The sequence below is a fragment of the Poecilia reticulata genome, linkage group LG5, assembly GCF_000633615.1.
Source record: "Poecilia reticulata strain Guanapo linkage group LG5, Guppy_female_1.0+MT, whole genome shotgun sequence".
In the NCBI taxonomy this organism is placed as follows: domain Eukaryota; kingdom Metazoa; phylum Chordata; class Actinopteri; order Cyprinodontiformes; family Poeciliidae; genus Poecilia; species Poecilia reticulata.
The window spans coordinates 9,905,413-9,918,335 of NC_024335.1; the positions used below are offsets into that span (position 1 = coordinate 9,905,413).

General features: G+C 40.0%; 2 protein-coding genes across 3 annotated transcripts in view; one reads left to right on the top strand and one right to left on the bottom strand.

Moving 5' to 3' along the window:
* Positions 1-10,359, bottom strand: part of cenpp (centromere protein P) — an 85,530-nt gene extending 75,171 nt beyond the window's left edge. The window contains exons 1-6 of one of the 2 annotated variants that reach the window (XM_017304707.1): positions 10,280-10,359; positions 9,366-9,515; positions 9,131-9,282; positions 8,092-8,180; positions 6,865-6,953; positions 2,211-2,307 (exon numbers count right to left, since the gene is read on the bottom strand). In XM_017304707.1, coding sequence (XP_017160196.1) covers positions 2,211-2,307; positions 6,865-6,953; positions 8,092-8,180; positions 9,131-9,282; positions 9,366-9,511 — 573 coding nt within the window. In that variant the 5' untranslated portion in view covers positions 9,512-9,515; positions 10,280-10,359. Of the gene's footprint in view, positions 1-2,210; positions 2,308-6,864; positions 6,954-8,091; positions 8,181-9,130; positions 9,283-9,365; positions 9,525-10,279 lie in introns of both variants that reach the window. The other variant, XM_008408885.1, reaches the window with a different exon arrangement.
* A 1,909-nt stretch (positions 10,360-12,268) lies between these two features.
* nol8 (nucleolar protein 8) overlaps positions 12,269-12,923 on the top strand; it is a 20,680-nt gene continuing 20,025 nt past the window's right edge. Inside the window, exon 1 of the mRNA XM_017304704.1 lies at positions 12,269-12,351. Coding sequence (XP_017160193.1) covers positions 12,310-12,351 — 42 coding nt within the window. The 5' untranslated portion in view covers positions 12,269-12,309. The remainder of the gene's footprint in view (positions 12,352-12,923) is intronic.

A 12,923-nucleotide genomic window follows, 5' to 3' on the forward strand; every position in this document is an offset into this window, starting at 1 on the left:
GGATTGTAGTCACAGCTGCTCAGCAAGGCTGACATTTTGCACCATTGGCTCTTCTGAACAGAAACAAAACTGAAGTTATTTTCTTTCGACGAGTCAACGCACAGCTTCAGCTATCACAGCTATAAACTAGCGATCAGGCCCAAACTCTGGGTGTAGTGATGCACTCTGACCTGGACCTTAAGACACACATAAATACAGTTACAAAGTCGGCCTTCTATCACCTGAAGAACATCTCCAGGATTAAAGGAGTCAGGGAGATCTAGAGAAACTCATCCATGTATTGATTGCATTGATTATTGCAACAGTGTCAATCAGACAACTGCAGCTGATCCAGAACGCTGCTGCTGGCGTTCTCACTAAAACCAGGGAGATGGAGCACATCACCCAGTTCTAAAGTCCCTACACAGGCTCCCTGTAGCTCAGAGAACAGACTTGTTAGATTATAAATCAGCGAACGGCTCAGCACCACAATACATTAAAGCTCTGCTGCTGTCATAGCAACCTTCCCAACCTCTCGGGTCTTCTGGTTTTGGGGGTGCAGAGCAGAACCAAACATGGAGAAGCAGGATTCAGCTTCTATGCACCACAAATCTGGAACAAACTTCCAGAAAACCACAAAATAGCCGAAAACACAGAGTTCCCTTGAATTAAGGCTAAAACCCACCTGCTTAGAGTTGCTTTTATTAGTACTAACTGGAAACTTGACCAACATACTTGATGTGTATTTGGTTCATGAAATTTAATGATGGCATTTAACAAAATGTAATGCTGATTGTCGTTTCATTGTAAACTGTATGATGTTTTATGATGTAAAGCACTTTGAACTGCTTTGTTGCTGAAATGTGACCTAAACTTGACTTAATAATACACTGCCTGTTCAAACAACCGTGAAGACATGAACTGTTCCAGAAGGGTCTAATTGTTGGCATCAAACAAAGAAAACATCTGAGAGGACCATTGTGTTGAAAAGTTTGTTAAACATTTTAAGTAGGGAACCACTGGAAAAAGTCTTGACTGTTCCTCATTGAAGAAGGAACAGCTGTGTTTAACCTAGAGCATTTCTACATTAGCATGATGAAGAAACACGAGGGCTTCAGGCATGAACAGCTTAAAGAAAACCACTAATCACTGAGACCAATCAGGGAAAATGGGTTCAGATTGACAGGGAGCATAAACATCAGCCAATGGAAGAAGATCCTGAAGAAAATGTGTCTCAGCTCAATAATAACACTGCAGTCACACGTTTTCCCAGATTAGAAGCAGAATGCAGTAATGTGAGAACACCAAACTGAAAGCATCCGTTAGCCGCATCAGACGGCCTTTATCAACGCAAGCCGTTAACATGTCTGCGTACCTGAGAGGGAACATCAACATGAGCAGCACTGCTGAGGCTCATAAAGCCTGAGGTCGATAGCTTTGGTCTGTTTAGCGCTGCGGTTCACCAGCAAGAAAAACTTTTAACACTTTCCATATAATTCATTTATTCTGTTTATTTATTCAACCGGTTTTAAGCTGGTGTTGTCTGGCTGATATTATGGTATGGAGAACGTTACAGCTGGATATTTACGATGAGGAATGACATTTTCCACAGAAACCTTGAAGCAGACGCAGATGAAGCTAAACTGCAGTGTTTGCAGCACGCGGCCCAGTATGGAAAATGTGTGTTAATCGTCGTGCGGTCCTGCCAACTGGGCTGGACCGCCGACTCCCCGAGTAAACAGGCCAATGTGTTCCACACCGCCGCCGCCGCTTGGCGTGTTATTTGGCATTTAGCGGCAGCCTGTCCAGCACCGTCCCGCCCTGACATTTAGACTGGTCCCGCTAATTTACACCTACGGCTCTTTTCCTCTTCATCATCTGAGCAACACAGAAATATGAGCTTTTGCAGAACCTAAACGGACTAAAAACAAGCTGCTGGACTACGGAGAGCCTCAGTGAGTCAGATAACGGCAGAAAACCAAACAAACCCAATTGGTTCTGGATGCCTCAGACATCCATCAGTCTGACGAACAGAACCTGGAGAAGGTTCTGCTGTCATAAAACCGTTTGAAGAGTAAACAATCTGAGCAGATGTGCATCTAATGAACATCTGGGTCTCCACTGGAGAAAATTAAAACAAAACCAGAAGAAGCATTAATGTAATCTCCCAGAACCAGGACCTCTGCAGATCAGTGGGAGGTTCTGGTCTGTCCAGTTCTGCTCTGACTCACCTGGAAGTGCTGAAAGGTTCTGGTCCGATCGTCGCATTTCTCTGAGTAACTCCTGATGGTTCTGAAGAACAACAGGAGGTCCCGGGTTTCCTCCACCCTGAAATCACAGCACATCGTCACACGGTGGCGGCGTTCATCACGTAACCATAGCAACCATAAACAGCCAGGCTGCCTCTCGTCTGAGCTTAAACCGTTTTGTCTTTGTTTGATTCAAAGCCACATCATCTTATGGCGTCAAAAACTGACTGCAAAAGTTAAACACACAAAAATAAAATACAAGAATCCAGATATCTCATTTTCAACTCCAGCAACAGATTCTGAAAATAATAACATTTAATTTGTCTAACTTTTGATTTATTAGAAATAATTTAACTTCACAGATTGCAAAGTTACAGCATCTGTAAAAAGAAAATATCCATCCCGTTGGATGTTTTACCCTTTTTATTGGTTTTTACAAATCAGTTATGATCCACAAAATTTGGCTATTTTGATAAATAAATGTATAACAAAATTCCCTCTCATGCCAAATGATTTCTAAAAATGAAATAAAAATATTTCATTTAGTACACTTTACTGTGCCAATTGACTGAAAAAAAATTTATTTCAGTTGAATCATACGTCCATTTCAATAAATTCTAGTTACAAATCGGAGCATTAAGCTCAATTTATTATTCAAATTAGTTAAAAAGTGTTATGTTTTGGGAAACCGAGCAGGGAATATAGTTATTAATGCAGCATTTACTCCTCCTGGACCAGCAGGGGGCGACAGTGGAGAGGAAAACCTCCTGTTTAACAGGAAGAAACCTCCAGCAGAACCAGAACCAGAACCAGGCTCAGTACGAGAGAAAACATCTTAAAATCTGATTCCCGGAAAGCCAAAAAGTCAACATGACTTCAGTTAAACATTTACTAGTTTTTATAGTCTGGTATAAACCTCTAACCTAGTAGAAACATGTTTTATTGTTCTTTTTCTTTTGTTTTGTTTTTTTATTGTTATTTTTCTTGTTTTGTTTTTTATTATTGTTATTTTTCTTTTGTTTTGTTTTTTTAACAACCTGCCTGTAAGACTACAAATGGAAATTATCCACTTGGCTATAATCTAAAATATTTAAGATGATTTGTCCCATTATTAAAAAAACAAACTGAACTGGAAGATTTACAACAAAAAAACAGTAGAAATGCATCATAAAATATGATCCAGATTAAAGCAGAGCTGCACAGATCAGGAAATTATTTAATCACAATAAAAACACTGAAACTGCAACGACAGTTATGACTGATAAACGTTTTCAGACACTTTAACTAGAAAATACATCAGGTGTGGAAAATTAAAGGCATCCCACTGGACAAAAATGTTATCAAAATGCTGATTAAAACATGACACCTGAATATTTATGCATTCTTTTATTTTGTGGTAAATATTTTAATGTGTCATTAAAATAAATCACTTTTAACTTTGATTTTAAATCTTTTTTTTGGTAATTTTTCTGTCAAAAAAACAAAACAACACATTTTGTTGACTTTCACTAATTTCTAAACACAAAAACTCTTTGTTGGTACTATAATTACCCAACATTAGCAACACACCAGTCCAGCTCCTACAGGCTGATATCAATGTCTGATGATGCACATGTTCATATGCAACTACACTCCTGTCAGGATGAGGGCTGGACTTTGACTAGGCCCATGCAGCACCTTGATTCTTTTCTATTTCAGACATTCTGTTCCCAACGACTGTTAATGATTTTCACAATCAGAAAACATCTTCAGATCTTAATGAATTCAGCCTGACCTTGTTTCATTGCTAACATTTTAATATAAAGCTGATTAATTTCTGAATCATCCAGAACAATAGAGCGGAAAATAAAAAATAAAGCAGTTTCTTCACTGAAGCCGGCTGCATATGACATGGCGGAAACGTCTAGGTCTGGTCCAGAGTGTGACGGAGCCTGGGACCTTCTGGTGAAGGATTTCCACAGTTTTCCGAGGGGGCCCAGGGCTAGACGGCAGCCGGGTTAAATTTCCAGATGACTGTTATTCCGCACGGAGTCGGTGGAAATATGGCAGCAGCCTGACTTCTAATGCAGCACTATCAGATAGGCAGACGGAGACAGAGCGATCCCAGCTTGATAGCTGAAGGATTGCCTGGTTGAACTGGGTCGGGAGAAAAAGATGAAATCTTCAGCGGGGAACACCGGGAATGTTGAGCAGATTGATCTCGATGTGACTGAACGAAGACGTGAGGAGGTTTTCCTGGATTTCAGTTTTATAACCACAAAGAATAAAACTCTATAAAGGACGGAGCTCTAAACGAAAAGTCACATTTCAAAGCAAATCAACAACGACCAGCTGACAAATTAGGGTTAATCGTATTCAGCTGAAGCCAGAAGTTTACATATGCCCAATAAAAAGATAATTTTATCCACTTTTTTTCTCACTGTCTATTTGCTACAAGTCAGAATGATGAGTGAAAATGTGCAGGACAAAAGCCACAGACTTTGTGAAGATGCAGCTGATGCTGGTGAGCCAGACATTGTCCACAGTGAAATATATTTTGAACCAAGATGGGCTGAAAGGCCGCTCATTGAGGAGGAAGCCATCACTCCAGAAGAAACATAAAAAGCCAAATTATATGAACAAAGATCTCCATTTTTGGAAACATGTCCTGTGGTCTGATGAGACTAAAGTGGGACTGTTTGGACACAATGACTGTTGCTACATTTGGAAAAGAAAATTGGATGCTGGTGGCAGCACCATGCTGTGGTGGTTTGTCACAGGGGGAACTGGTTCACTTCATAAAATAGATGAAAACATGAGGAAAGAACATTGTGTGGAAGAACTGCAGCAACCTCTGCTGTGTATAAACTTCTGCTTCCAGCTCCATGTTGCGTCTCTGCAGAGAGAAACTAACAGTAGTTGACATCTTTGTGAAAGGACCAAGGTGGCACAGGGGGGTTGAAGTCAACCCATAACGCTCCACTCATAAAAGGGCAAATAGGCTTCAAGGCCTAATGGTGCAATGCTGGCAAGATTATAATCCCAGATTAAAACAAGAGAGACAAATGGACAAGCAGCCATCATCTGAAGAAGAACCAGTCAGCACTGATAACGGAGGAGGAATTTCAGGACTGGGTCTGGTTTCCTCCGAGCCGATGGCTGTCTGGTTCACTGATGAAGGACAGATCTCCAGATTACAGATTAAAACCCATCAAAGAGATGCCTCTAAACTGCAGCTGAAAGCAAGAAATAAGATGAAGAGGGAGGAGATGCCGTCCATCCTCACCCAGACTCCTAACAACAGAGAGGTTTCAGAGAGCTGAGCAATTTATTTAAAACACCTGGGAATGAAATAATTCAATAAAACCTCGGCAGTTCAGATCATAAAAAGGTTCAACATGTCTCCTTTAAAAGCTTCCAGCTGAGGCTCTGAATTCAAATAGAGGTGCAGTCAAACATATTTTAAACTAATTGAATTTTAATGAATGGAAAGTTTATTCACAAGCATTGTTTTCCCCTCCTGCTCAGTACCAACAGTCACTAAATCAGATCAACATCAGCTTGGATAAAGTGGGTAATCCTGGTGGAGGAAACCCACCCTGTCCTCAGGAGAAACTCATCAGCAGCACCTGAACCTGGATGGATCCATCAGAGATGGTCCATCTGGGCTGGACAGTAAGGACTGGCTGAAACACTCACACACATTCACACACACAGAGCCAGAGGTCCTGACGGAGCAGCAGCAGCTGAATCATTGTCTTCAGTATTTTTCCATGTGCTGGTTGCCAGGTTCTGCAGTCTGGGTCATCCGATCCAGATGTGGTTTGGCCTCAGACTCAGAGCCAATCAGAGCGGAGCAGACGCTCTGCAGCAGAATGAAGAATGGACCAGAACCTCTCAGCTCTGGCTGTTAGACTGACACACTGATAATGGGGTCCTGGTCCCACCTCGGCCTTTCAACCAGGATGAGGTCTGGACTTTGACTAGGCCACTGAAATACCTTGATTCTCCTCTTTTTCAGCCCTTCTATCGTTGATCTGCTGCTCAGTTTGGGACCCTGGTTCTGTTGAAGACCCAGTTTGGACCAAGCTTCAGATGTATGACAGAGGGTCTCACATTGGACTCTAGAATACTTTGGCTGCAGTCAATTACAGCAGAAGCCCACTTCATCATCCTTCCCCCACCGTGCTCAACAGTTGGTATGTGGTGTTTGGTTCTGTCCATCACAGTTCAACATCTCCACTCTGGTCTCATCTGTCCAGAGGACTTTGTCCCATAAGTCTCGTCCTTCTTCCACATGCAGTTCTGCTGACCTCAGTCCAGCAGCCATCTTGTTTCTAGAGGGAAAAAAAGGCTCCCTCCTTCAACCCTTCCAAGCAGCCAGACTGGTTCCAGGTCATGATCTTTGACCTTTAACCTTCTAACTAAGGTAGAGTCTGAGATGGAGCACTTCGGTTTCAAAACGATAAATTTATATCATGTGAAATTATCTTCACTTTAAAGTTTGCTCAGTAAAAGTCAGAGATTAATTTTAGAGGATGATGGCAGCTGAAATAATGTCTTTTTCCTCCTGGTTTATGTTTTCAAACCCTTCCACCTGGTTACTCCTCATTCCCCCTCACATTATCCCCCATTAGTTATGACTGCAGGTCAGTACCTGGACAGGAAGCTGCTGAGGCTCAGCAGGTCGCTGGAGTCCAGCACCAGGTTCAGATCTCTGATTCTCCGCTCTGTTCTCGATCCGTCCTGCAGACATTACAGCCATCAGTAAAAACAGTCCAACATCTGCTCCAGTTAGCTAACAGATCCAGCTTCAATCCTGCTTGCACAAATTAGACATTTACTGTGACTTTCCTAAATGAGAAAAATGTGAAACTGTTTTATGATTCAAACAGTTTCAGTTCACACATACAGGAAGTATGTGTGATATGTCACTCCACAGGGGGGGGGACAAATATAGACAGAGACACATGCGCCATTCAGAGGACACAGGAGGAGACAGAAGGACATCATGAACAAATTCAGAACTTTATCTCCATCTAGGGATGGACAATATATCAATAACAATATGTATAATAGACATATGCTCAACATCAATAGACAATACATTCACTAATCCAGAAACACACAGCATTCTGGGAGATGTAAGCTTTAGTCACTAAACCTCTAACAACTAGCTCAATACGGTTGGTGGCATCAACTAACTCACTCACTCTTCGGTTACCTAGCAACACATTTTTGGTTACCTAGCAACAACTGGCTGAGAAGAGGTTTCAGGTTTCACTGCCATGCCTCATAACTGATTAAAAGTTTAAAAAATGGCATGAAGTGAAAACTGGATAAAACAGAAAAGGTCATGCTCCGAGTTTGGAAATATTTCAGATATTTAAAACAAAAAAAACTAATTAATAATTAACGATATCGATCTTTTCCAAAAGCTTGCTTCTTGTTTGGAGGACTGTTTTCCATATTTAGGGGCAGATGACTGAATCCGTAACCAGTGGTTATTGAGTTTTTTAAAATTTATCAAGCAAATAATTGACTTAATGACTTAAGTACAGGTGAAACTCCTTCCTGAAGTTTCAGGAGCAGCTGAAATCACTGATCTAATTATGGCTCTCTGTCCCCCTCTGCTGGTTAAACTCTGAACTATTTTCTAATATTTCTCTGAAGATCTAGTTTATTCGTCATCTGACACTGATCTGAAGCTAACAAGGATAGAAAGCAAAATCCCATCTCCTCCTTCTAACATAAATACAGCCAGAGAAACAACAAACAGTCACAAGAAAATTAAACAACAAAGAGGTTGAGAACAGCTGCTGGTCCGAGAGCCAATGTCAGTAAAACAACCTTAAATAGATATCAAGAGAATAAAAAGACTCACCTTGAGCTCAGAAAGCTGGAACTCTACCTGGAAGACCAGCTCAGAGCTGCGACCTGACAGACGGACCTGGTGGACCACCTCCTGACCGCCTGGCACACACAGAAATAAACAACACTAGACTTTTATTCTGAAAGAGAAACTGGGCATCTGACTAATGAGGGAACTTAATGCAGCTTAAAAGCCCAGTAAGAAGGTTAGAGTACCGTATTTTCCGAACTATAAGGCGCACCGGATTATAAGGCGCACAGACGCTTCCGTTTGGGTTGCCAATTTGTTCCGTACTCTATTATTACACATCCACATTTGTAAAGAATTGGTCCCCGAGTGCTTTATATAGTAGTCTGCCCCAGTCATTGTTTCACTCACGATATTGGTGTTGCGATATTGTGCCCAACTGCTTTCTGGGTAACACAGACCAACCGACACGCTGCCGCCTCCCGCCCTGGCTTTAAATGTATTATCAAACTTTATTAACAAACCAGCGTTCTGACAACTATCCCAGCATGCACCGCGCACTTCTTCTTCTACGGGGGAAAATGAAGTCGGCGGCTGCTTACCGTAGTTGCTAGACCTGTTGTGGCTCAATATTGGTCCATATATAAGGCGCATCGGATTATAAGGAGCACTGTAGGCTTTTGAGGAAATTGAAGGTTTTTAGGTGCCTTATAGTGCGGAAAATAAGGTACCTGGTTTAAAATAACACTGATAAAAACATGAGTGTAATAAATAAACAACATGTTGAGCACATGGCCACTGACAGAAGCTGCGTTTCCATGACAAATGTTCACAAATCTTTGTCTCTACTCTGCTGATGTTAAAACAACACAATTTCACAACTGCACTAAAAAAGAAATTCAAATCACGTGTGAATCAGACTGTTCACGGGTCAAAACAAATGATAGCAGTGATAGATGTAAAGAGTTACAAAAGTTAAATTCATCATTCAGCCATGTCAATTTCAATTTCTGCACTTTCCTGGTCAATGGAAACACAGCTAGATGTCTAGTGTTGGAAATGTCCAGCAGATTTTCTTTCTTACGGCTCTGCAGGGTCTTTGTGATGCAGCTGTTCAGGCAGATGCCATTTATCTGAGTCTGCAGCTTCAAGTCCTTCTCCAGCTCCTCCACCTCCTCCTTCAGCCTGGACACCACCGTCTCCTCCAGGTCCTGCGTCCGTCCACAGACAAACGCTCTGCAGAGACAGTCAAACATCCCATCGTTTCTCTCTGGTACCCAAACAGGGAACCTTACGGAAATAAAAGGAGGTAAACTCACAGAGCGTCCTGCATCTGTCCCCTGAACTGGAAGGAGGCGTTTTCCCAGCTGTCCTGCCGCTGCTGCTGCAGAGCTATAATCTCTGCCTGCAGCAGCTTCACCTCAGCCTCCAGCTGCTTCAACTCCTCTGCGTTCTCCTCACTCATCTTCCTGGAGAAACAGCAAGAACACTCAGATGTGGGCCTGTCACAATAACTAATTTTGCTGGATGATAAATTGTCCCAGAAGTTATTGCAATAATCAATAACATTGTTGCTTGGGGACCATTTTAAAGTAATTTAATACATTCTCAAAGATCAATAAACTTCAAATTCCAACAAGCATTTAACAAGGGAGATGGAAGACATTTCAAATATCCAAAATAAATAAACAAAACAACAGAAACAACAAATAAAACACATTTTATAAACAAAATTGTCACTTAAAAAAGGGCTAGATGAAACCAAAGCACCAGATTGAAGACTTTCGCCATTCAGTTTTTGGTAGAAAGAGAGCAAAGATACAAATGGAAATTTTTGAGCTCGTTTTAGTTCTATGATTAGTTTTGCTCCGCTTTACTTTTCACTTATACTTGAGTGATGTTAGTATGAAGTAACTGTCTTCCTCTATAACTGGAGAACAATGTCTGGCTAATCTATTACGTCTAAGTCTTTTAATCCACAACACAGCCAACAGACTTACAAAGCTTTGCTTTTCTAATGTTATTTTCTATCCGCGAAGTTTGTTGCTCTACCTATTTCTGCTAAAAAAAACTTTACAACTGTCAAGTTCAGAAAAAATATTGTGTTTCTTATTTATTAAGACACACAATAAAATTCAACTTATACGTAACCAGAGAATTCTGCACAATAAATTCGGAAAACATTAAAGTTGTTTCCAACCATTAAAAGGCTAATTAAAAACTGTTTACTTACCTGGTCTGAGTATCCCAGCTGATCTCTGAAGCTAACTGTTTGCAGCCTCCCGCTCTCTGGACTGTACCACCTCTGGCTGAAATTAGAGGGTGAGACGGTGTTGCTGTCGAGTCATTTTGACCTTACTGGGTGCTTCTGTTGGTACAAAAACCACAAATGTAAATATAATTCAATCTAAATGTCATAAAATAATGCGTTAAAGTTGGTAATAGACTGTAAAATAAGATTTATTCGGGCGCAAAAAGGTGAAACATCCCCTCTTCCTCTACTCAGTAGATAGCGCACAGGGAATATTTCGAGAAACTGTCTTTTTTTATTTTGTATATGTATTATATTTTTTAAAATAAAATGTGTGTTCCTAAAAATCTTTCTTCTAATCTTTAAAATGCTGGCATTGTGTTTGTTACATATATATAAAGTTCAATGTACGCGGAACGTTTTCAGATAAACTGCCGGAAGTAAATGTCAGTCGGACAAAAAAAAGCGAAGCACCGGCTGAATACTTGTGATTCAGAAAAATCTGTTATTGCTGTCAACCTGTAGATTTTAAAATTAATTTATATTTTTTGTGATGTGTGTGTTCCTTGTATATGAGGTAGTCTTACTTTGCTCTGTGTCTGTGTGTTTGAATCTAATACTAAACATGAAATGATCACGAGTTTATTCTCCTGTTCTCTGATCCTCTGTCCTGTAAAATGTCTTAATGTTACCTGCAAAAATATCTCAATCCTGGACATTACTTACAGATTCCTCCTGTAGACGTCAGTAATCCATTTAAAAAGGACAGCAGCAACATCACGACTGTCCCGTCAGCTCCTTTATCCATTTGATTTGTTGTTTGATCTTAGATAACATGCAGTTTCTTGTAAATTTTATTCCCACTACTATGTTTGAACTTGTAACAGTGTTTTTCATCCTCCTCCAAGCAACCTGCGACTTATGTTCAATGTATTTGGAATATTTTAGGTTTTCTCCTTTCATAAACAATTAGACTGTTTACATATTTTCATAAAGATCTAGCAACATCATATCTTTATTGTCTTCTATTGTATTGTTTGGTTTGATGTAATTTTTATTATTACATCAACAAACCCAGACCAGGACAGATCAGTTAGAGGTGATGTATATATAAACTTTTTTTTGCTACCCTAACCCTACCCTACCCTCAGAGACTCTTAGTGGGAATTTGCAAAGAAAATAAATTGTCTAAATGTCTTATATCTAAAAAAGAAGCACGAACAGTGCATTATTAAATCAGGGTTATATCAGCATTATTCCATATTTAATTTTTCTTAGTGAAACTTTGGTCAGCAGTCATTAAAAATGAGGCAATTAAAATGAACACTCAATTTATCACAGATTGTTCTCTTTAATTTATTATTTCTTTCCGAACATAAAAACAAATATGATTCATCAGGCTGTTCATTTCTAATAAAAAGACTCTCTTTCAACCTGATGACAATAAAATTATATTTTACCTTTTAAAATATTATACAAGTTTATGAAAAGTTCTCAGTATTTTAGGAATATATTAGTATTTTCTTACAAACCTAAATCAGGTAAATTGGTTAAAACCTGTTTTGATTAAAAAGGATCTGATGCTTTAATTACCAAAAAGAAAAAGATGCCATGTGATTAAACCCTAAACATTTTTTATAATCTTTGATTTCAGTATTTGAAGATAATGTTCTGTTTACCAGCTGCAGCTAACCTGCTGATCTTCAGCAGTCATTGGTTCAGAAGCAAGATCCATCAAACAATCATGAATACAATCATTTTCAGGGGCAATTTAGAGACCAGTTAACCCAACAGTTGTGTTTTTGGATTGTGGCTTGGGGCTGGAGTACCAGGAGTTACCCATAATGCAAAGGGAGAGCATGAAAACTCTGTTATTAAGTTAATAAATGTGCTGTAGGTTGGCTCAGGAGCGTCAGCAGGCAGCAGATCATCATCTTCAAAGATCTGAAACTGAAGTAAAGAAGCAGAAACTTCTGGATTCATGGAGCAAAGCTGGAGTCCAAAACTTMACCATGAAGGCTGCGGTGCCGGGATCTGAAGTACCAGGATGTAAGGTTGGTTTGTCAGCTTCTTCCTGTTCCTGATAAATCTGCTGAGATGTTCCTCATCTAAATATGAAAACCTCTCAGAGTTTTCCTCTGTTCATCAGTCTRGATGTTTGGATCTCAGTTTGTTTCATCAGCAGAGCTCTACAGTGTCCTCATGTCTCCWCTAACCTCACCTGGTACCTGTTCAGGATCAACACACCTGGATCGGCTGTCAGAACCAAACTAAAGTTYACATCATCCACTTCATGACATATTTAGTTTGTAGCATCTGGAATGATTATTAAGCTGAGATGAAAACAAGCAGATCATCAGATCAAGTTCAGTTTCCTGTTAAATCACAGAGTTTCAATTTGATCAATAAAGTTTAATTTGGACTTTTTGTTCTTCATGCTGAGAACATCAGAGCTGCTGTTTGATCACTGAGATCTTCATCGGTAGGAGTTTTATTTTACTAGTGAGGAAGTATGGAAACATCTTGTCAGTGAAGGTGTGTGTGAAGGTGTGTATGTGTGTGTTAGTATCCAGATCAGAGAACGACAGCTTTCCTCTGTCCCAGTCCAGATTCACTCTGATCCTCT